Source organism: Biomphalaria glabrata, chromosome 6 (assembly GCF_947242115.1).
Source record: "Biomphalaria glabrata chromosome 6, xgBioGlab47.1, whole genome shotgun sequence".
Lineage (NCBI taxonomy): Eukaryota > Metazoa > Mollusca > Gastropoda > Planorbidae > Biomphalaria > Biomphalaria glabrata.
Window position 1 is genome coordinate 13,677,509 of NC_074716.1, and position 22,002 is coordinate 13,699,510.

Genomic DNA, 22,002 nt, shown 5'->3' on the forward strand with positions numbered 1-22,002 from the left:
TTGTTTGAACAGGTTTTCACTCACGTCTCATGCGTGTCCCTCTAGACTGCTAAATCTTTTGAAAATCGCAGAATAAATATTAAGGATTTCAGCTACGGATTTCAGATACATCTATGTCAGCAGCCATTGAAAACATTTTTAAAATATGCTGATTAGGTCCTTCATTTTTTCTGGAGATTTTTCTCCTTGTAGGTCCTTCATCTTTACTGGAGATTTTTCTCCTTGCAATAGCAGAGATGCCCACATGCCAAAAAGGAAAGGTGTATTCTCAGACCATGGAAATGTGAATTTTCCTAAATATAAAGAAATATACTCACGGAAGACAAATCCTTCAATCACAATAACATACATGAAATGCACCAATCCTAAAAATTAACAAAATATTAAGTTATATGCAATAAATAAATCTTTTGCCATTGGAAAATTGCAGAATAAATAGTAAAATAACTTCAAGATTTCAAATACATCTTTGTCAGCAGCCATAGAACATTTTTGAAACATGTTCCTTAGGTCCTTTATCTTTACAGTCACATTTACTTATTGCCATGTGAGACAGCTGCATGGTTCTTGAAGTAGGCTTGAACTTCTGTGTATTTAGAACAGTTGGAAATATACTGATAGAAGAAGATGACACAAAGTTGCATAGAAGATCGTTTTCGCTAACCCAGAAATTCTCAAACTGTTGTCCACTGAACCCCAGGAGCCACATTAATATGAAAATTGTATACAATTAAAATAGGGGAAGCATGGTCGAGAGGCCAAGTGCACTTGGCTTGTCTTGGCTACCTAGAAAGGGGCTCGAGGTTCGACACCCGACTTGGGCAGAGTTGTGTTTACTGAGCGCCTAAAGGCAGCACGGAAAACCAACTCCTAGATACCCCTCCCCCCCCCCCTTTTCTGGTCCACAAATGAGATTGGACCAAAGCGCTCTGAGCATGCTATGAGCATGAAAGTAGCGCTATATAAAAGCTATAAATATATATTTATATATATATATATATATATATAAATATATAACTTATTCGCTAAAATCTAGTTTATCCGATCGGAAAGTTTTAATACTTATCAACTCGACACTCACTAATGTTTATATGTCTATTACGTAATGTACAATTCAAAGATTTTAAGTTTAGGTATTGAAACATTTAGCGTGGATAAACTCAGATCCCAATTACATATGAATCCACTCTAACACAGGAGCTGATATGAACCTCATCATAAATAAAAGAACTGGCAAGAAACTTGTGCTCGTTAAGATTTATGGTTGTGGCTTCCAACATTAAGCCGGACATAAAAACAAAATTTACCATCTCAATCAACACTATATATAATGAATATAAATAATAAATATAATAATAAATATAAATAATGAACTTTTTTTTAAACTCTTAAACACCACTAGTAAGATAATTCTAAGTTTATTCAATAAAAAAAATAAATAAAAAAAGCCAAGTCAGATTCAAAGCTGAATATTTATACACATTTTATTCTTTAAAAAAAATGAACATTTTCAAAGCCATTAAGGAAACAGTTGAAAATGTGAGTGAGAAATGAAGATCAAAGCATTGACTGTCAGCACACAGACACCTGCACACAACATTCAGAAAGTCTACATCTAGCTGGCATGGGAAATAGTATCACACACTGGGAGATAATTAGTTCTCTGTCTACACCCAACTCTAGCATTGGCATTGGTTTGTAGAAACAAGAGTTGTCATCCAAGTCATTGGTTTGTAGAAACAAGAGTTGTCATGCAAGTCATTGGTTTGTAGAAACAAAAGTTGTCATCCAAGTCATTGTTGGTGGACATTTAAAAAAATTGTCAAATGACTTGCAAGTAAATTCTGAAAAACTTTTTTTCACAAATTTTTTTAAATTTTTATAATTGATTATTGGATGTATTCTAAATAGTGGAAATCTTCGATCTCAAGCAATATCACAAAGTTATGTGTTCTCAATTTTGGCCTACACTCAAATCTGTAATAGAAACAGAACATTCTAATGCTTAATTTTAAAGATATTTTAATTCTTGACAGTTTAAATTAAAGTTGTACAAGTTGTGAAACAACTGATCTAAACTGAAACAACTGATCTAAACTGAATCAACTGATCTAAACTGAATCAACTGATCTAAACTGAAGTAGTGTCACACTTGACATTACTCAGCAATCAAAAAAAAAAAAGATTTCAAACCTTTCTTTAAGTTGCTTTAAATTGAGGCACATTCAGAGAGTCTCTAGTGTAGACATTTGTAACAGCAGAAAATGAAATAGTTTCCACTCTGTTGCCAGGTATTAGAAAGCAAGAGACAGGGGGAATAAATGTAAAAACTATTAAGCCTTATCACCATCAACCTACTAGTCTGATAACTAAATAAAACTTATTCAAGAAAATCTTCATCAGTTTTGTAGACAACATTTGTTTAAATTAATGTATGGATCAGAGCATCTGTCAGCTGACACAGTTACAAGAAATAAAAAGGTAACAATCATTGCACAGGCCACACAATTTTCTCTTAAAAAAGACAGCAAAAAACGTGTATGTTACAGCCCCATTCTAGACTTTATTATACTTTCTAGAAAATAAAAAAATTGAGCATTTTTAATCCACAGATTGATACATTTTTTTTACTCAATTTAATTTCTGTCTGCCACTCTAGATTACAATAATTGAAAAGAAAAAAATATTTCAACTTCAAAAATATTTTTTGTTGGTCTAAATACATTCATTACAATGTCATTAGAAATAAAACTGTTGTATATAGGTCATGGATTACAAAATAAAAACAAAAGTAAGCTATGTTCAAATGACATTTTTAAAGTTAATACTATTTGACAAAATTAAAAAAAAAAGTTTTTTGTTATATGCACAAAATATTTGAAGTGATGCATAGAAAACATGGTAAAAGGAGGGATATGCACACACACACACACACACCAAAATAGAAAACAATTTTTTAAAAGCTGTTGACTGCATGAATCAATAAATTATGATTGTTGCATGTGGGCGATGACTAGTCTGAGTTGTTTTCAACTAAAGCCTTCAAGTCAATAAAAATTGTTCTTGCCGCTAAGAGATTCCATTTCAAACACAGCTCTAGGTTTAGCACAGCTCTAAGTATCTTTACAAAATCAAAACAAAAAAAAAAGTTTTGCCTTTACTAATCTTATACAATGAAGTCAAAGAAAGCACAATCCCAAGAACACAAAAGACTCTATTTGCAGCCAACACTACACTAGCTTCACCTGCACCAAGTAAAGAACACAAAATTGAAACAACAACAACCAAAGACAGTCTTGGTTTACATCTTGGTTTAAGATCCAGATATCTAGGGGAAAAAAAATGTAACAAGCAGAGTGGTGCTGACTGTGAGATAAAGCCAAACAATACTATACATGCTGTAGGTTTCAAGCAAGATACATTAAACATACATTTAAAATACACAGAAAAACTCATGGAATCAAATATAAACATGAATTTCAATCATTTTGTAAAATGTCAAACCTCTATTTCAATCAACATTATACATGAATTAAAATATCAGTTGTTTTTGTTTTGAAATTAAATGTAACAAAAAATTTTTATTTTTTTTAGATATAAACTATTCAGTACAAACCATTAAGTAGGGGAAATGTGTTGGCTAATGTAAGCTTTGCTTTTGTTGAAATCAATTTTAAAAAACAAAAAAGTTGGTCAACTAGGTTTAGTGGACAAGTCGTATCATCAGAAACAAGTCCCAAGGCACTAGATTCACATGCCCTTCCTTGAAATGACCTTGCCCTTCAACAAACACAAACATTAGGCCATAAGGGGGGCCATATGGGCCCAGATCAATAGACACAATATCAAGACAAAATATCAAGAAGTCTAAAAAAAAAAACAAAACAAAAAAATGTTTCATCATATAAAAATATTTCCATGTAAATTAAAATAGATCTTATTATTTCATATCAAAAGCACATACAGAAAAAAAAAAGCAATAATAGGATACACATCAAAGTTTGTAATAATTGAATACTTTTTATTGACAGTGTTATTTTGGCTTACATTGCAATAGAAGAGACAAATCTGAGGAAATACAGTTCAAATTATTCTTAGTTTTGCTTGTATGCTCAAAGGTTTTTATCAAATCAAAAGCATCGAAAACAAAACGTCAACTAGTTCAAACCTGAACAAATTCTGGACGCAACACTCAACTGACACTTTGAATAAATTACTTACACAGAACAAAATAATAATTTTGAAATGATCAATATTTTTGCATACAAAAAATATAAATTATTAAGTACAAATTTACTTTTGACTTTATGAATTGTTAATACTAAAGACTAAGTAGATGCTATTGAAAACATGTTGTTAGATTATTCACATGTTTTCCCCAAGATTTAACCACTCCAACCTTCAGCTAGGTAACAAATCCTAGAGCTGATCTACAAAGCAAACAATTCAGAGGGAACAACATTCACCACTACCTTTCAGAACAAATGATTTCCTGAAGAAACAAAAATCCACAGACTTTAATTTCTTTTTTTTTTTTTATTTAAATTTCTTTTTTTTTTGTTTTTAAAGTAATTTCTAGGTCATCATATTATTTTGACAAACGGCCAGCCTTAAAATCTACAACATAACAAAAATGTTCACAATTTTATAACAAAAATATATCAATATTTGTACTGTTAAATTACTCTTCATGTTCGTTAGAAATATCACTTACTAGTTATCACATGACATTTTCTAATCACAAGACTTAAAAATGAACAACTTGCTTAAGATCAAAATGTTTTGCTTGACTTCTGCTGTTCTCCTGTTCATCTACTAAGCACTATTGTCACGCTATAACATCATGTACAGCAATCACCACTTGAATGAGAAGGATTTCAACTCACAGCCTTCTATTCAAATGTTGGATTGAATCAAAGGTGTAACATGGGTCATATCACATGACTAAAGAATCCAGACTTTAAAAAAAATGTAAAGGAATTCACATTTGCTGATTGAAAAAAAAAAAAAAAGGAGTGAAAGACATCAATTAATTATGACATTCCCAGGACAGAACAATGACAAGGCAAAAACATAAAAAATTCAAACTTAGCTAGAACTACAAGCACAAAAGTAAAAAATACTGCTAATTAATTTCTGACATTTACACAAAAAAAAATAAAAAAATAAACATTATGATATATTTTAAGATTTGAAAAAATCAAAAAACAAATATAGTTTATGTGAGCATGAATACAAACATACCAATGACATTGTTTTGCAAGATTGAAAAAAAAAACAACAAAGGCACCTGTATATAGGTCATGACAATCTCACTATTGATCCCACCAGCCCGTGCTAGCCTACAACAGAGAGTACCATGCTGCCAGAGGTGTTTCTCAGTTGTTTGTCTCTCCACTGTCTGGGAAACTAGTTTTCTGTCCCCATGATTTGGCTCACTACTAGGATGTAGGCAATCAGCTCTAAGCAAAGTTACAGAAAATATTTTGTTTCTCGTTGAAATCTAGTGTACAACAGTTTGCATGTATTTTAGTTTTACAATAAGTGTTACTATAAGAAACAACTAAGCAACTATTTTCTCTGTAACTGACCCAGACCTACTTATCAAATCACATCGTCGTTTCCCCTAAAGGCTTGATAGTAGATTTCTTTTTACCAAATAAAAGATCATTAAAACTTGAATATTTTCCTCACGTTAATCCTCCCATTGTAATAATTTCCAATAAAACAAATGTATTCCCCAGTACCCTAACTGTAAGTGTTCAATCAGTCTAAACTGTCAAGTGTTCCATATAGGCAAGTTTTGACAAACATGGAATCTCACAGAAAAATTGAGAACTAAGGAATGGTGGTAACTTTTTGAGTTGTCTAAAAAAAAAATCCAATGCAAATATAAAGGTTTGACATAGTGACTAAAAGAAAAAACACAATGAATACAACAAGTAAATAGATTTCTATTGACATTTTGGTTTCAATATAAAAATAGCACACCAACAAAACGACAACAAAAACCAAAGCATTAATCTACTACGTAAAGCCAGCCATTCAATAAAATTATAGATTTTTTAAAAAAAGAAGAAAAAATTGAGACATGATGAAATATACAGAAATATTTGTATCACTAAATAGTCATTGAAAAGCTTGGAAAATAAGATTAGACTGAGAAACAAAATAGGCAAAGTATATAGGTTACACCAAATTAAATTTTCTAATGGACAGATTGAAATATAAAATCAACAAACTGGTTATAATTCAATAATATAATTAATTGGATTTAATAACAGTAAGGAAAAAAAAAACTGACTTCAAAAAAATACTGGAGATTCTAAGTAGAAAATCAGTTTCCAAACTCTGTACACACCCTGTAACAGACAGACTTGGACAGTTGGATCTCTCAGTGTGGAATTTTTTTTTATCTCTTCACAGCTACCCAGCACATAAAGAATAGGTACCAATTAGAATGGAAATATTGGAATTTTGAAGCTTGGTTAAAATAGAATTCTATCTTGTGTTCACATTTGTGGCACACAGTGTAATGAATGAAATGATTTTGGTTGAAATGGAAAATCCCCCAAAAAACAACCCACTACTGAGTAAAAAATAAAGGACATTAGAATTTCTTTTATTATAAACGAACAGATTCCAATCTGAAACTAGCAGACTATAAAGTAATCCCATCTGAAATGAACAAAAAATAAAGTTGACATGCCTAGAAGAAACCAACTTTAGTCTAATCAGAAATGAAAACAAAATGTTATGATGTAACTTTCTAGCCAATAAAATGAACAAAATTGTCAAGACTAGTAGTATTGCCAGATCTTCTTGACTGTTTAGTATCAAAGCAAAACAAAATTGACACCACCATCAAAAAACAGGGCTGAACACTATATGTGAACAACGAGAAACAGTTTGCATTGCATATATGAACAAAAATACTAGGAATACTAAGTGCTTAGAGTGTGGTTGATAGTGAGTCTTTGGGATAGCCTTTATATTGTCAGATGGTGTCAGGTTTGTTTGGTTTGAAAAGAAATATAAATTATAGTACAAACACAAAAATAAATCCACTGATAAACCCTGGACATAAAGTAGCCATAGATATATCATTAAGCAGAGTTTGAAAAAGCTGATGACTTATAGTGACATTGACTAGTAGTGTGTTTGTTGTGAATAAACTCACAAAGTTTTTGCAACATTTTCATTGGTATAATGCAGTGTGGAACTTATATAAATAGAAATATATTTCCAAAACAACTAAGGAGAAAATGAAAGTATTAGGCTCAACTTATCAAATCAAAGTGCAAATCCTCAAACTGCTTTGCTACAAGTTGCTGCTAGGAATCTAAAGTTTGACCTCCATATGTGCGCTCCACTAGAAAACACTGAACAATCTCTGCCTCCTGTTGTTGCTCACCATGTCCAGCTGGGTCCCTCACACTATCAATGTGTGCCTTGTCCTCTAATGGATTATGCTGTTTTTGCTGCCCATTTGTAAGATCTGCACCTGCAGTTGCCTGATGATCTATAGCTTGGAGTTGAGTTTTAAAGCTACCTCTAAGGCTGCCAAATCTTTGGAGCCGAGAGTCATTTGCAATTTCAAAAGGGTCCAGCGGAGAATCCTTGCTGCGTGAGCTACTGTCATCCCCAACGCACTGCTGCTGCAGATCAGGTAATGAGGAAGTCATGAGTGTTGTGTCTTCTTCTTCCTGGACCCCAGTAGGTGTGTTGTTATCTTCATCATCATCCGGCTCATCGTCCCCTTCCTCGTAGCCTCTCATTCTGTCTTCTTCTTCTTCATCCAGCTGACTCCCAAGAGACATACCAGCATAGTGACTGCTGACATTGTCATGTGAATCCAGGCTCAGGTCTGCACCACTTCCTCCGTACAAGCTCATCCCCGGAGCACCTAGCTCTGCAATGGTGTCACTGTGAATGATATCTCGAGAATGCACCTTGAGTATGTGCGACCATACAGGCTCAGAGGCAGGGGACTCACTTCTGCTCGTGTTGTCTGTGAAGACACTGTCACCATCTGAAAATCCTTCTAGGACAGCTCCTTCTGAAGATGCTTTGGTAACCACAGAATTCCCTGAGTTTTTTTGTTGCAGGACTTTGCTGCCATTAGAATGAGTAGTGTTATGGCCCCCACCATTACCGTTGCCACCATGGTGTTGGCTGCTGCTACTGATGGTGCTAGACACCAGACTACTTTCACACCTGCCCTTTCGACTGTTGTTGCGTTCCCTCACTGTTGGACTCAGAAACCAGTCTGACCTTTGTCTCAACCTTTCTAACTGCTTGCGCTTTACAGAGTTAAATCTACTGAGGCACCGGCTTTGATAATGAGAACGTACATCATTTAAATTGTCTTCCAATGATTTCGGACGCTGAAAATAAATTTAAAAAAAAAAAGAGATAATCCAGGGATAACAACAAATTATTTGTGAATCTCTTTCAGTTTGCCACTTGACTAGCACTGAATAGAGTTGTATTTATTTCAGCTAGTAAGTTGCTCTATGATGCTTGTTTCATAATCTTGTCGTATAAATGTTATGCTTTTCATAATTGATAAAATGCAGAAAAAGATCAGAAAAATCTTGTTAATCATTTATCATATATTTTTTATTTATTCTTACTTTTTAAAAGTTATTCAAAATATTTGTTTCTAATCCATAAATCCTTTTTCTGACTATTCATTTCTGTTTTAAATAGTATCAAATCTCTGATATAGGTCAATAACAAAACATTATGACAATTTTATGAAGTCAATCTCTAACAAATTTCAAGACTTCCATGTATTCAAAACTGAAGAGTGATGTACTTATTTCAAAACTTAGAATTACAATTGTAATTTTTGTAGGTATAATGTTTGTAAGCCTCAATCTTGCACGCATCTAACTTTTTTTTAAAAACATTTTGTAGAACCTCAGATTTTCTTTATTTCCTATTATGCAAAACAATTGTCAGAATTAAAAAGTATCAAATGGAAATAATACAAAACACTACCATAAAAAATACATTAAAACGACTGCATTTAAAAACATTGCCTATATACCTCTTTTTTTCTTTGTATAAATTCTATAGGATACTTTCATTTGCTTCCTTTTCAAAAAATGTATTCAATAGTTTGTTGTTTTTTTGAAAGGCAAGTTGTAATTACCTTTGAAACTTCTGGGGAAGGAACCAATGATACTTCAGGAGCTGAAAGTGTGGACACATTGAGCATAATGTGAGAATCATCTTGATCATCTGTATCCCGGGACATGTCCGAGTGACGAAGAGCAGTGGGAGATGTTGGTGGGCTCTCGCTAAGCTCTCGCTCCTTCCCAAGACCACAATCCTCATTCTCGTCATCTTCTTCATTCATTTTAGTGACTTCTATTAAATCTGGTGCTGTGGCTACAATCAAAGACCAACAATAGTAATTAATGTTTTTTTTCAGTTACTTGATTTCCTACTTAAAAATTGTGTATGGTTGTACTTTGAGTTAAATTTTACAAAATGATTCCAAAGTTAAACATTCATAATGATAAAGGGATTCGTGGAAAAAAAAAAAGCAATAAGTTAGTCAAAATATTGATATTTAGATTCTCAAAGCTATTTTAACTTTAATTACATAAAAGCAGCATTATAAAACAAAATTGAAACCCTTTTACATCAAGCAATAGTTCAGCTTAACTAAAGAGGAGATTTATAAACAAATGAAACTAAATAGTTAATTGAAGAAAAATAAAAAAGCCATTGTAAGCTCATTTCAAAAGAAGTTTACAAATATTCTAGGATTTAACTAAACAAACGTCTAGGTAACATTATAAATCTAATACAAAACTAAAGGCTAAGTGTTTATAAGCTGCATTCCTCTCTTTGAAGTATAACAAATACAAATGTAAGTTGACCAGAAGAAAAGGAAAAAAATATATATATAAAAAAATGGTTGAGAAAGCAAGAAGAAAGTGTTAATGTAATTAGTAAGCAGGCATTGCTTCACATACTAGATCAGTGATGCACAACCTTTTTCTCTGGACCTCTGATCCTCTGCTACACAAGTTTTGAGGAGCCACATGTATTGCATCATGGGCCAGATATTATGCCAATTGGGAAAAAGGTTGAGCATCACTAAATAATGTTGGTTCAATAAAGTACTGAGTGCAGGGCTAAGACTATTCTACTAGGGGTTAAAGAGGAACACATATTTTAACAATGTAGTAGCTGATATAGTTTAGATCCATTAAAAAAATTTCTAGCAGCTTAAAAAATAATGAAAACCCAATACCTACAGTATAATACACACTAGCTCTTTGCTATTAGCATATATGCTTTTTCAATTTTACTGCTAGTTAAAAAAAAAAAGTTAAAAAAAAAAAAAATGAAGCTTACAAATGAACATTTTTTATAGTTGGAATAAAAACAGAAAATTTTGAAAGAGATTTTATAAAGAAAACATACTTTACATTATACATTAAAATTTCAAAAATTTAAAGCCGCAGCTTGAATCTTACACATCAGCTACAGACGGTATGAATTAAATATTTATTATCTAAAAAGTTGATTTGATTCATTTTTTTCACAAGGAAAATAAACTTTTAGAAATGAAAAATATTTTGAGAAAAAAGTCTAGACCAAACTTTTCCACCACAATCAATTCTGATTATGCATACAATAGAAAAAAAAATTATTTTAATTATTATTTAAAAAGACAACAGTACAGAGAAAATTAATTTATTTTAAGATAAGAAATTAAAGAAATATTTGTAATAAATACACTTACATATATATAAAACATTAGCGAGTCCCAGCCTCAAGTTTTTCAAGATTAATAATAAATATTTCTTTTTAAAGATAATGTAATGTTCAAATGTTTAAACTGGGTCATATTTTAAGGCTGGGATCCACCAAACAATATCAATAACAAACAGCTTTTGACTCTTACTCTATCAGAGAGAGTAGACTTGAATGAAGCCAAGAGATTCAAGAAACCAATATGAAGTGCTCAAAGCAATAGGAAAATTCAGTATTCAGAGAAAAAATAATAAAAAAAACCATCTGAAGCATTGCTAGGGAAAAAAAAGATAAAGAAAAATAGGAAAATATCTTAATGGCTTCTATGCAAGTTGATGATTTCATTTATTGTCATAGAAATGGTTATATATGTTCAGAAGAGTTGGCGCTTCTGGAAGGCAAGTGAGACCCCTTACCATTCTGAACCAAGTCAAAACCATACTTGGAAGCTTCTTTTTCAATATATGCATCAAACACACGAACAGCCTGCTTTCCTGCACAGGAACAGTGTAAAATCAGGGATATGGTAACAACAGGCAAAAAGGGAGGCCCAAATACCAAAAAAAAAAAAACAACAACACAATACACACATACAATAAGTGCAATATTTAGAACAACAGCCAAACAAAGAGAGCAGGTGGGGAAAAATGCTGACAACAAATCATCAAAACCTAAACAGAACAGTGAACAAATGTTTCTTGGTTTTAAAAAAAGTACAATACAGACCCAAGTCTGTTTCTTCAAATGTTATTTTTAAAACTAATTTATTTCTAAGCCTTTCAATGGCAGAGTACAGATTTGTTCTTATTTCATGCTAAATATAAAATGGTCACATCATATTCTACGGTCAATATTTACAGTTTGACTGGAAAAAATGTGGCTTTGAGTCTAAATTGTACTAGTGTGACTACTGCTTTTTTATGTTGGGTTTCATATTGAGATAAATATCAAAAACAAAATAAAACCTACGTGGAATGAGTTGTGAATCTGGCCGATAACTATACCGATATAGTTCTCGTATATGAATGCCAGTATGGGTTGTCTCTGCAAAAAACCTAAGGTTTTCTTGACCGAACATTCTCTCGACTCCAAAATTATCTATCAAAAACTGCATGATGCGACTTGCTTTTTCCACCTGTGAGTAAAAAAAAATATTATCTGAGAAAGACTTCAAAACACACTTATGTATTCATCTTGCTAAGCTATCATAAATAATGTCTGACCTTTGCTGGATCTTCTGCACAAGTGTGAAACATGCTGCCAGCAACACTACGAGACAAGGCCTCCACTGACATGCAATTCTTTTCCTGATAAGTGACTATTCGAAACCAAGTGCCAAACAACAAGGAAATGAGCTGCTGATGGGCAGGAGATAACTTTTCTATAAAGCTGTGGAAGGAAAAAATAAATAGGACAAATCTATAATCATGATGAAATAAATTTTGTTTTATTTGTAGGTGAACGGTACTTTATAGCCTTCAATGCTTACCTATATCTTCTCTACTGGACCCCCCCCCCCTCTACTACTGGATTGTCATGTGCTCAAACAAATATTAAGCAGCACAAATCTTCAACTTAGTTATTGAGATGTTCAAAGTCATTCATTTTTTGTTTCAATATCAAACAATAGGATTATGTTAAAATTACATGTTGACATGAGAAATTTAGTATGAAATGTTTACATGAGAAGTTTAGTAAATAAAAAAGTTTTCATGGGAGTTTTAGTACATGAAATGTTTACATGAGAAATTTAGTATAGTATGAAAAGAAAGCATTGCTATTTTAAATTTGAGAAAAAATAAAGCCATAATAATCTACAATAACTAAATGTCATAGATAGAGACAGCTTTTTGCTGATGGTTCAGTGTATACATTGCTCAGAAACTATTGAGAAATATCTGTAGCAAACGTTACTCCAGACCTATATGTAACATTGTATAAAAACTTTTAGACCTCTTCAATAACTTTTATTAGACTGCATGTGGACAATTTATGTGTGTCCCTAAGTCGTGACAACTCACCTATGCACAGCTTCAATTTGATCCATTTTCTGAGTCAGTGTGAGAACTCTCAGTAATGCTTCCTCTCCTTCAGGTGAGAAGATACCTCCAGGAATCTTGAGAAGAAATTTCTGCACAAATGAAATAACATTTTAATTTATTACACAATCAACATCTAGATATATTTCTAGAGTGAGTTTCATAATGCGACACTCTTTTTCTTTTAGCCAGCTTTTTGCTGCTGAGCTGTCAGCTCTTTTGCAGACTGTACCAAGGAAAAATACTGTGCTGTTCTTTTCAGTTATTCAGCACTATCGTACAGGGTGTTGGTTAAGTTGGGCTTTAGTGGAAGTAGGGTCTGCCTAAGGTGGATTAGGAAGGGGCATTCAAAGAGGATATGGTTTAAGGCTCCATAAGGGTGGGAGCAGTGTCTACAAAGGGGGAGTTGTGTGAAATGTATTTTGTTCAGATGGTAATTTAAGAGGTGTGTGTTCAGTTCTTAGTTGGAAGATTGTAGGTGGCTCTTTGTGGGGGAGGAAGTTAATACTGTTCAGTTTGTTTGGCATGGTCATTTCTTTGTGATTGTTGACTAACATTGACCTTAGGGTGAGGTAGTTAACAGGTCTATCTGGTTGTTCCATAGATGAACCTGCCTGTGATAGCTTATGTGCCTTTTCATTTCTAATGATGCTAATGTGTCCAAGGATCCACTGTAGTGTGATATTGATATTTAATTTTGACATCATCTGATGGATTAAAATTATTAGTGTTGTCAACTCTTTTGGGTTGGTTGAGGTGCTGCTGTTACATGTTACATAAAAGATCAATAAATTACACACACATTATCATTTCCAGCTATTTAATATTTCTTTAAGTTATGAAGACACAGCTATAAACAAAACCAAAACTATTTCTAACCTTAACTACAGAGGCGAGAGTATAGAAACTGTAATTAGCATAGATGACTTGTTTTCCTTCTGTCAGTCTCTTCACAATTCTTCTTGTGTCATTTGGATTTCCAGGACGTCGAAAAACATCAGCAGTTGTGACGCCTTCTTTGGCAATGTGTACCAGTATGTCCTAGAAAGAATATATTATTAAAAAATGTGTTTCACTGGCAAAGAAGCTAGGAAAAAAATGGACGATCATCAACTAGATTAACCATCTATACAAGTTGCAATGATTGAACAACAATGTATAGTAAAAAAAATGTCAATGGTTAATTTATAAGTTGACAAATTGTAAGTGACTAAATTTGATAGAAGATTTTTTGGTATGCACTAAGAGAAGTGCACTATAGTGATATTAGAGATTTGGAAAATAGGTCTACTCTCTGTTTAATAGTTTATATACTTAATATGATATTCAATAGTTTAAGCATTACGTTTTACATATTTTTTTTTATGTTTGAAAAATATCTTGAAGATACAGTGGTATGACAAAGTAGAAAACACCAAACTCTGGCAGAGAAATATAGAGGTGCAGATCTTAAAAAGAAAGTGGAGATGAATTGGTCCACCTTAAGATACCAACAGAACTAGACAGGCCTTAGAGCTGCACAAGACACAGAGGAACACCAAAAAGTGTGGATGCACTGTACTAGAGGAAGCAGGCAGGGAAGGCAAGAGCTACAAAGCTAAAGACTAACAAAAGTTAGTGGAGAATATATTATATGGCATGTTTTTTTTTAATGAGGCTTTATGCTTCATGAGGAACAGAAAGAAATGATGATTTTACATATATATATGTATAGTGTTTTTTTTATAAAAAAAAAAAAATAGGTGCCGGTACTCAGTAATGGATTGCCTAACTTTTAACTACTAATAAATTTATAATAAATGTTAAAATAAAATAAAAGTAATAATTTTTCCCTACATTGAAAAAGGTGCCGGTATGTTGCACCGGTGCGTACCGTCACAAAAAAAAAAAGCACTGTATATATATATATACATATATATTAAACAATCACTAAAATTCAATAATTTTAAATGCTTATATAAGGTATTGATTGCATGACTTAATTATTACATCAGTATTTAAATGGGCATTTAGTTTTACTAAGCCTTATATCATAGTGAATAAATTCCTTTCAATTGTTTTTTCAGTTTAAAAACTGTTCATTTATTAACAGCCACTTTTTTCACTAATGTCAAAGACTGAATTCATAATTTAATTATTTATTTGTTAATGATACAACTAAATCTAGTCATCTGCCTCTTTTTTCTTCAATATTTTCAGACGGCAGATCATATTCATTTTTTTTTTGTTTCACATAGATCTATTATACAGCCAAATCTAAGGGTTGATGTTGACTTTTCAATATTTTTTAAGTGAATTTTTATGACTATGTTGACACGCATATAGCCTTTTAAAAAGACATTTCAGAATTTCTCAATAAGCCTTGCCATAATGAAGCTACAGTTCTTATTACTTACCACAAGAGGCCCTGGCAAGTAACCATGCTTCAAAGCTGAAGACAGAGAGGCCCCAAATTTTAATCTGAAATAGAATAAAAGCTGACATAATGTGGCAGTTTTAAAAAGTTTAACTTTGAAAACATGCATTGCGGGGCATCAAGAGACAAGCCTAACCACAACAGCCATCAATAGGGAACACTCATGTTGCAATACAAAAACTTTTACACACACACAAAAACAAAAAACAACATTAGTGCCAACATAAAAGATGAGTACTTGTTAATAAGATAAAAAACGTATTGTTAAAAAAAAACAACGTTATATACAAATTTGTCATCATTTATTCACCGCTCCAAGAAAATTTAATTGGTTGGCCCAAAACTGATAGTATTAATAAAAAAAAAACTCCTGTCCAACTCCCCTTTCATGGATTCAACCACAACCATTGGAGTGAGTGGCACAAGTGGTTAGCTATTGCCAAGCAAACAAATTGTCTGAATATGGATATATATGGTAATTTAAAGAATTACTTGTAAAGAAAGAAACTATTTACACTAAATATCAAACTACTTACTTTTGAGATCGCAGTACTTCTGCTTGTGAGCTACGGTCAGAAACACATCCACTAAATACATTGCGAAACATGGCCAATAAAAACTACTTGGCCAGCTGTTTCAATGGCTGAAGTCAAGGACCATTTGAAAGCAGTCTTTTAGAAGACAAATCAGCCCAAAGCTAGGATTCTGGTTTACTGTGATCCACATTTTTATAAATTTGGCCCATTTCACAACCTTTGCTTTTCCCAAACTGGGAACTTCCTGGATCCATCTTCAAGTACTGAAACAGTGAAATATTTTTTAAGAATTTTATGCAGTTTTCAAAATCAATGACAATATTTTTAATCCCTTCTTATATAAATCTTCACAGATGTAATCATTACATACATCCAGAGCTTACATATTCTATATTCATTTCATCAAAATTAGATTTATCCATTTACCAGTTATTTCCACTTGCTTTTAAAGTTATTGGTCAGAACAAGAAAAGAGCTATTGCACAATTACAAGAGATTTACCCTACCAGACCACCTCAGGAAAGTATTTCACCCAATCTATCTAAGTTCCTCTACTTAAAGAACAATATGATGACTAAATGTAGATGTATATTATAATGAGTGAATTCAAGGGCTCAATAAGCTTATTGTATGTTAGTATATTTAATATCTCCCATATAGGGCCTCATCTTGCCTGCCCAATCATAGTGTGTTTACACAGTACATCGTGGGCGACACATGAACCGAACTATCAAAAGTACGTCACGAAGTCTAAATTTGCAGATCCATATAAGGAACGAATTTATGTTTCACAAAAATGCCTTTAAAACACAAATTTGAAAGTTAATGTTATTAAATAATGAAATTAATGGACTATATTTTGTATTTTCATGTGTCAAAGTAAAAGAAAAACTATCTATGCAAAGTGTGGTTCTTAAAATTAGATCTAGAAACATGGCTATAAGACCTCTGTGGCATTTTACGTCTCGAGAGACGATCTTTTCCCTTTGCAACTTCTTGTGTGACTAGAGGCCAATCCTTGATACACCGATGCGATCGCAGGTTGGGCATATATAATCACCAGGCACCGTTGCTTTTTCACCCTTCTTTCTGCTTCTGTTGTGTATGACATCTGCAATCTGTGACCCTTCCTTTATGCTCTCTCTCCATGTGGATCTATCCAGTGCCACCTCTTCCCAGCTGCCAGTGTCGATTTTGAAGAGCTTCATGTCGCGTTTGCATACATCCGTATAACGTAAAAGTGGGCGACCAGCGGCTCTCCTGCCTTCTATTAGATCGCCATACAGGATGTCCTGTGGAAGTCGACCTGCTGGCATTCTACAAACATGGCCAAGCCAGCCAAGGCGTCCGCTGCTGATAACAGAGAGGATGTCCTGGCACCCTGCTCTTTGTAGCACTTCCTCATTGGTTATATTATCTTGCTACCTTATTTTAAAGATCTGCCTTAGGCATCGGAGGTGGAAGACATTCAGCTTTCTTTCCTGCCATGAGTAGGTTGACCATGTTTCACTTCAGTACAGCAAAGTGCTCAACACACAGGTCCGGTAGACTAGGGCTTTAGTACTGTTAGTCAGCAATATGTTGTCCCAGACTCTTTTCTGCAACCGTGACATAGTGGCCATTGCCTTGGCTATCCTGTTGTTTATGTCTTTATCCAGTAGAGTGTTATTGGATATGATGGAGCCAAGGTAACAAAAGTGACCTAGATCCATGAATTAGTAACACTTTCCTAGAGTTGGGCAACTTTTTTTTTTTGAGGGTCTTAAGCTTGTTTTAGGGCTACTTTACATTTAAGGTGTACTGTACTCAAGGAACATTTATGCCAAGATCCATATTGATCTTATCAAATATAAAATATGGGTTTACATTTATGCCAAGATCCATATTGATCTTATCAAATATAAAATATGGGTTTACTCGATACTCGATTTGTTAAAAAGGTTATTTCTTTAATAGAGACAAATTTAGATTTTTTAAATTATTTTTAGGACCTCCTGTTTGTGGGAGGGATATAAACACACACTACGGTCTCAGCCATGATCCAAGGAACATTTATGCCAAGTTTTAATAAGACTGGTTAAACGGTTTTTATTTCTATGCGGGACATACATACATACACTTTACTTTCTGCTATTAGATATATACTAGCCGAATATGACATGCGGTCTGTGGGCCTTAATTTGGGTATTAATGATTTACTGGATTGAATTTAGATCTATGTCAACCTTGGAGAATGTTCCCTTCAATTTTTTTTACTTTGGTGAAAATAAAAGTACAGTTTGAAATGGGTTTAATCTGTTCAGCTGACATATCCAATATAAATTACTGTGAAAACAGGTTTGTATTTACCTGATTTATCAAAGCAGTTATTTTGCTATTTAATAGAAATACAAATATAAGGTAAATTTTTGTCTATTTTTAGGGCCCTCCGGTTGAGGGAGGGACATTAAACATACACTACGATCTCTGCCACGATGTGATGATCTAAGGAACTTTTATGCCAAGTTTTATCAATATTGGTAAAATGGTTTTGACTTTTATCGGGACATACATGTACACCTTACTTTCAGCTTTATTTATATATATATATATATATTATACATATAGTATAGTTAGTAGACAGTATATTCAGATCTAGATCTATATTTAAGTCTATAACATCTATATATCTATTATTCTATAGAATTTCTATGTTTATATTATATATATTAAGTATTAGTATTAAAGTGTATTATAATTATTATATTTAGATCTAGTCCAGCGGTTCTCAACCTTTTAAGCTCGGCGACCCCCTTTTACAATATCCCACTCTGCCGCGCCCCCCCATACACACACATATAGCAATAGAAGAATAGACAATAACAATCCTTATTTTTGATGGTCTTAGGCGACCCCTGGCAAATCGTCAATCGACCCCCAAGGGGATCGCGACCCACAGGTTGAGAACCCCTGACCTAGTGAAACTAGAATCTGTATAAAATATATATATTTAAGTATTATTTTTATGTTTATAATTTAAGTATCATAACAGTGTATAACTAGATCTAGTATTATTAGAAATATTATACTATATATTAACTACAGTAGATTAGATTTAGATCTGGTCAATCTAGATCTATATATAATTATATTATAATTTTATCATAGAGCCTAGATTTAGATCTATTCTATATTGACTATATAGAACATAGAACACTGTTACACATAGCTTATGATAGATCTATTCTAGTCTTAGATAGATCTATTCTATATCTTCTATAGTGACTGTGACTGTAAGTAGATTATGTAGATCTAGATTAATCTAGAGTGACTAGAGTGTCACTAGAGCTAGACATCTAGATCTATATAATCAAGGGAATCAAGTATAATCTGTCTTTTTATAATTAATAAATTATACTATAATTTATAATAACTATGATCTAGAATCTTATGTGATGTGATGTGAATAGATTGAGTAGATACCTATTTTTCTCTAGAATCATAACAGTATTAATGTGTAACACATTAAAAAGTGTTTAACTTGATTAACTGTTAACACATAGACTATAATAGACTTAGACTACTTAGACTTTGACATAAAACATAGCTGTATCTGTATCTAAGTGACTGACTATGTCACTAGATCTATGTCTATTAAGTCTATAGTGACTATAGACAATAGATATCTAGTGAATATAGTGACATGGAAAATCTGAAAACATCAACAAAAGAATTCGATTAACATTTACATTTCAGGGAAGTAAATAGATCTACAACCATCACCGTTAACACTTTACACTGCTGTGCATGTTGACCTCGATTTTTACTCGAAGGGAGGGCGCTGTCGGTGGGCCTTTTCTTTACAGTTTACTTTTAAAACGACTAACAAAAGCACAGGATTAACACATTTAAACTAAGCTGCAGCTTATTACAAAACAATAGAGAATAATATTCATTTACTTTAGTAAACATTACTGCCATTAAATATTTAGAAAGATGTCTACTCACATCCTTATATGAACCAAACAGGGATATCCTACATTGTGTGGAGTGTAGAACTACAATCGATACAATAATTTCAGGAAAGGCTGTTGGCTAGGAGGGGGGATAATATATCGATAACCCGGAAGTACGGACGTGCACTTATTGGGAGTAATCTTTGACAAAACCAATGATAGACTACATCAATCTCTAGATCTAGATTTCTAGAACTAGAAAGTCGTGTTTTTGTGTGTATGTGTTTTGTTGTTGTTTTAATGGGTAAGATGCATGTGCGTGTAAAGCAAACCAGCAACATAAAAATGAATGTTCCTGTTGATCTACGTTTATAAAGATAAGTATTATGGCCACAAAAAAAAAATGGCCAAAACAAAAGGGGAGAGGTGGGGAAGGGAGCGGTCGAATAAAGCGCTAAGACCGGTAACCGCAACATCCCCTAAAATTTCTTGTATATTAACAAAATATTCTTAATTTCTTTATACCTGTTCCTAAACCTGACGCACACTCTGAAATGTTGATCTTGGCCGGGGATGGTTAAAATACCAATAAATCGTCAACGAAGAAGTCAACAAATCTTCTCGCCCCAAAGATCACTGTGAATGGACAACCCCTTAACGCAGTGGGCCACTTAAATTTACATATCTGAGAATCATGGTAGGCTTATAATGTAGTGGCGCACCACTACTAAGGGAATTTGATCATCGTCAGGCTATGGTAAGACCAGTAGTGCTTTTGGAGGCATCCAAGAGAGTGTGGTGGAATAAATCGCTCCACTTGCCTATATAGATCAGTGTCTATCAAGTTTTTTTATTCTCTCAACATGAGTATAAGGCCTACAATACAGAAAGCAACTTGTGTGAAATTTCTTTCACCAAAGATGTCTGCGCTCCATCATGGACGCACTACTATTAGAGCATGCTAGCCAGGAAAACCAGTGACTTGGCAGAATTTAGCTAGGTCATTGGTTAATATGCATGACTAAATGCATGACGCGTAGCAAGTAATCATGTTCTTTGTGTCTTTCTGAGTATTTTATTAGATTTTGTTTTTGTATTTTAAGATTATGGTTCAGTGTTTTATGTATAATTGCTACATTACTTTTGAGTCATCTCTCCTGAAGACTTTCTAAATTTAGTGATTTTGCTAAAGGTGTTACTCTAGTCAAATGTGAATATTCGTTTGTTATGAATCTCACTGCTCTATTTTCAGTGGCGTAGCAAGGGTATTTGATGCCCTGTGCGGCAGTTCCTCATGATGCCCTCCAAAAAAAAAAAAGTTTTAAAACAGCGAAAAGTTTCTAATTTCGAAATTAAGTGTTTTCATGATTTAAGCATTGTTTTTTTCGCGAAGAATTGATTTTACAAAAAGAAGATACAATTGAATCTCACGTGCTTTTTCGCCGGCAAACTATCCATGATTTTATCGAAATCAGTTTTTCCACTAAGTCTTGTTTAATAGACGAAATTGCCAAATTAGTGAGTCGTAAATTCTTCATCGTTGATTGTAAGTATTTCTTCATCAAAGTAAGTTTGGAAAAACTTCGCTTGCTTGACACTCACAATGATACAAAAAAATATGCGAATCAAGATGGCAATATTCGGGGACTGACTTTTTTGTTGTATTTGATAAAACTCAATAGATTCTTGCTTTGGAAGTCGAAAACTTCTGCGACAATTACCTGAAGCCCCTGGACAAAATTCGTTTTTGTCTATGTCGCTGAAAGAACCATCGAGATTAATGTCCATCTTAGGATTCAATAAAGGCGACTAAAATTCCTATTTATCATGATGTTGTTCTTATGGGGTTATTATTTCTTGAACAATACCGTCTAAGGAAAATAGTTCCATCCGTACTCTTTTTTGTGTGTTGATAAAAAATCTATCTTTATCTTTTTTTCGCCTGGCAATTTTTGTGTGTGGCCAATACGCCTTTGAGGCTGTGCATGATAATGTACCATAAAATTTTTGTCCAGATTTTAGATGTTTAGTGTCTTGAGTCTGGAGAAACGAGTCCTTGTAATCACAACAAATTTCCGTAAGGATCAATAAAGCAGTCTTAGTCTTAGTCTTAGTCTTAGTCATAGTCTTACGGCTTGGCCACTACAATCCAGACTCAAGCAGGGTTGTGTTTGCTGAGCGGCTGAAAACCTTCACCCAGATACCCCTCCACCCACTAGTCCACAAAAGAGATTGGACCATTACTAATTAGTAATGTCATTTTTTAAAACACCAATATAAACGTGACCATTGCATTG

General features: G+C 33.2%; 1 protein-coding gene across 3 annotated transcripts; it reads right to left on the reverse strand.

Annotated features, from left to right (window-relative positions):
- Positions 1–1,466: 1,466 nt before the first annotated feature.
- Positions 1,467–19,867, reverse strand: LOC106052139 (uncharacterized). 3 transcript variants are annotated; one of them, XM_056032831.1, is made up of 10 exons: positions 19,758–19,867; positions 15,771–16,033; positions 15,215–15,278; positions 13,698–13,859; positions 12,801–12,910; positions 12,003–12,168; positions 11,749–11,914; positions 11,196–11,273; positions 9,161–9,399; positions 1,467–8,387 (listed from the first exon to the last, which is right to left on the reverse strand). In XM_056032831.1, exons 2-10 carry the CDS (start codon positions 15,839–15,841, stop codon positions 7,335–7,337), a joined length of 2,109 nt encoding a protein of 702 aa, XP_055888806.1. In that variant the 5' UTR covers positions 15,842–16,033; positions 19,758–19,867; the 3' UTR covers positions 1,467–7,334. The 3 variants fall into 3 exon arrangements, with proteins under 3 accessions (XP_055888806.1, XP_055888805.1, XP_055888807.1); XM_056032830.1 differs by lacking the exon at positions 19,758–19,867 and adding an exon at positions 19,499–19,610; XM_056032832.1 differs by lacking the exons at positions 11,196–11,273; positions 19,758–19,867 and adding an exon at positions 19,499–19,609.
- Between the last annotated feature and the right edge of the window lie 2,135 nt (positions 19,868–22,002).

What these genes read in the sequence shown, in the direction of transcription:
- LOC106052139 (XM_056032831.1), bottom strand. Translation starts at nt 15,841, where the DNA reads ATGTTTCGCAATGTATTTAGTGGATGTGTTTCTGACCGTAGCTCACAA. An exon ending in GTGCAGAAGATCCAGCAAAG is followed by an intron (nt 11,915 to 12,002) that starts GTCAGACATTAT and finishes TTTTACTCACAG; the next exon opens with GTGGAAAAAGCAAGTCGCAT. An exon ending in CTTCCCCAGAAGTTTCAAAG is followed by an intron (nt 8,388 to 9,160) that starts GTAATTACAACT and finishes ATTTATTTTCAG; the next exon opens with CGTCCGAAATCATTGGAAGA.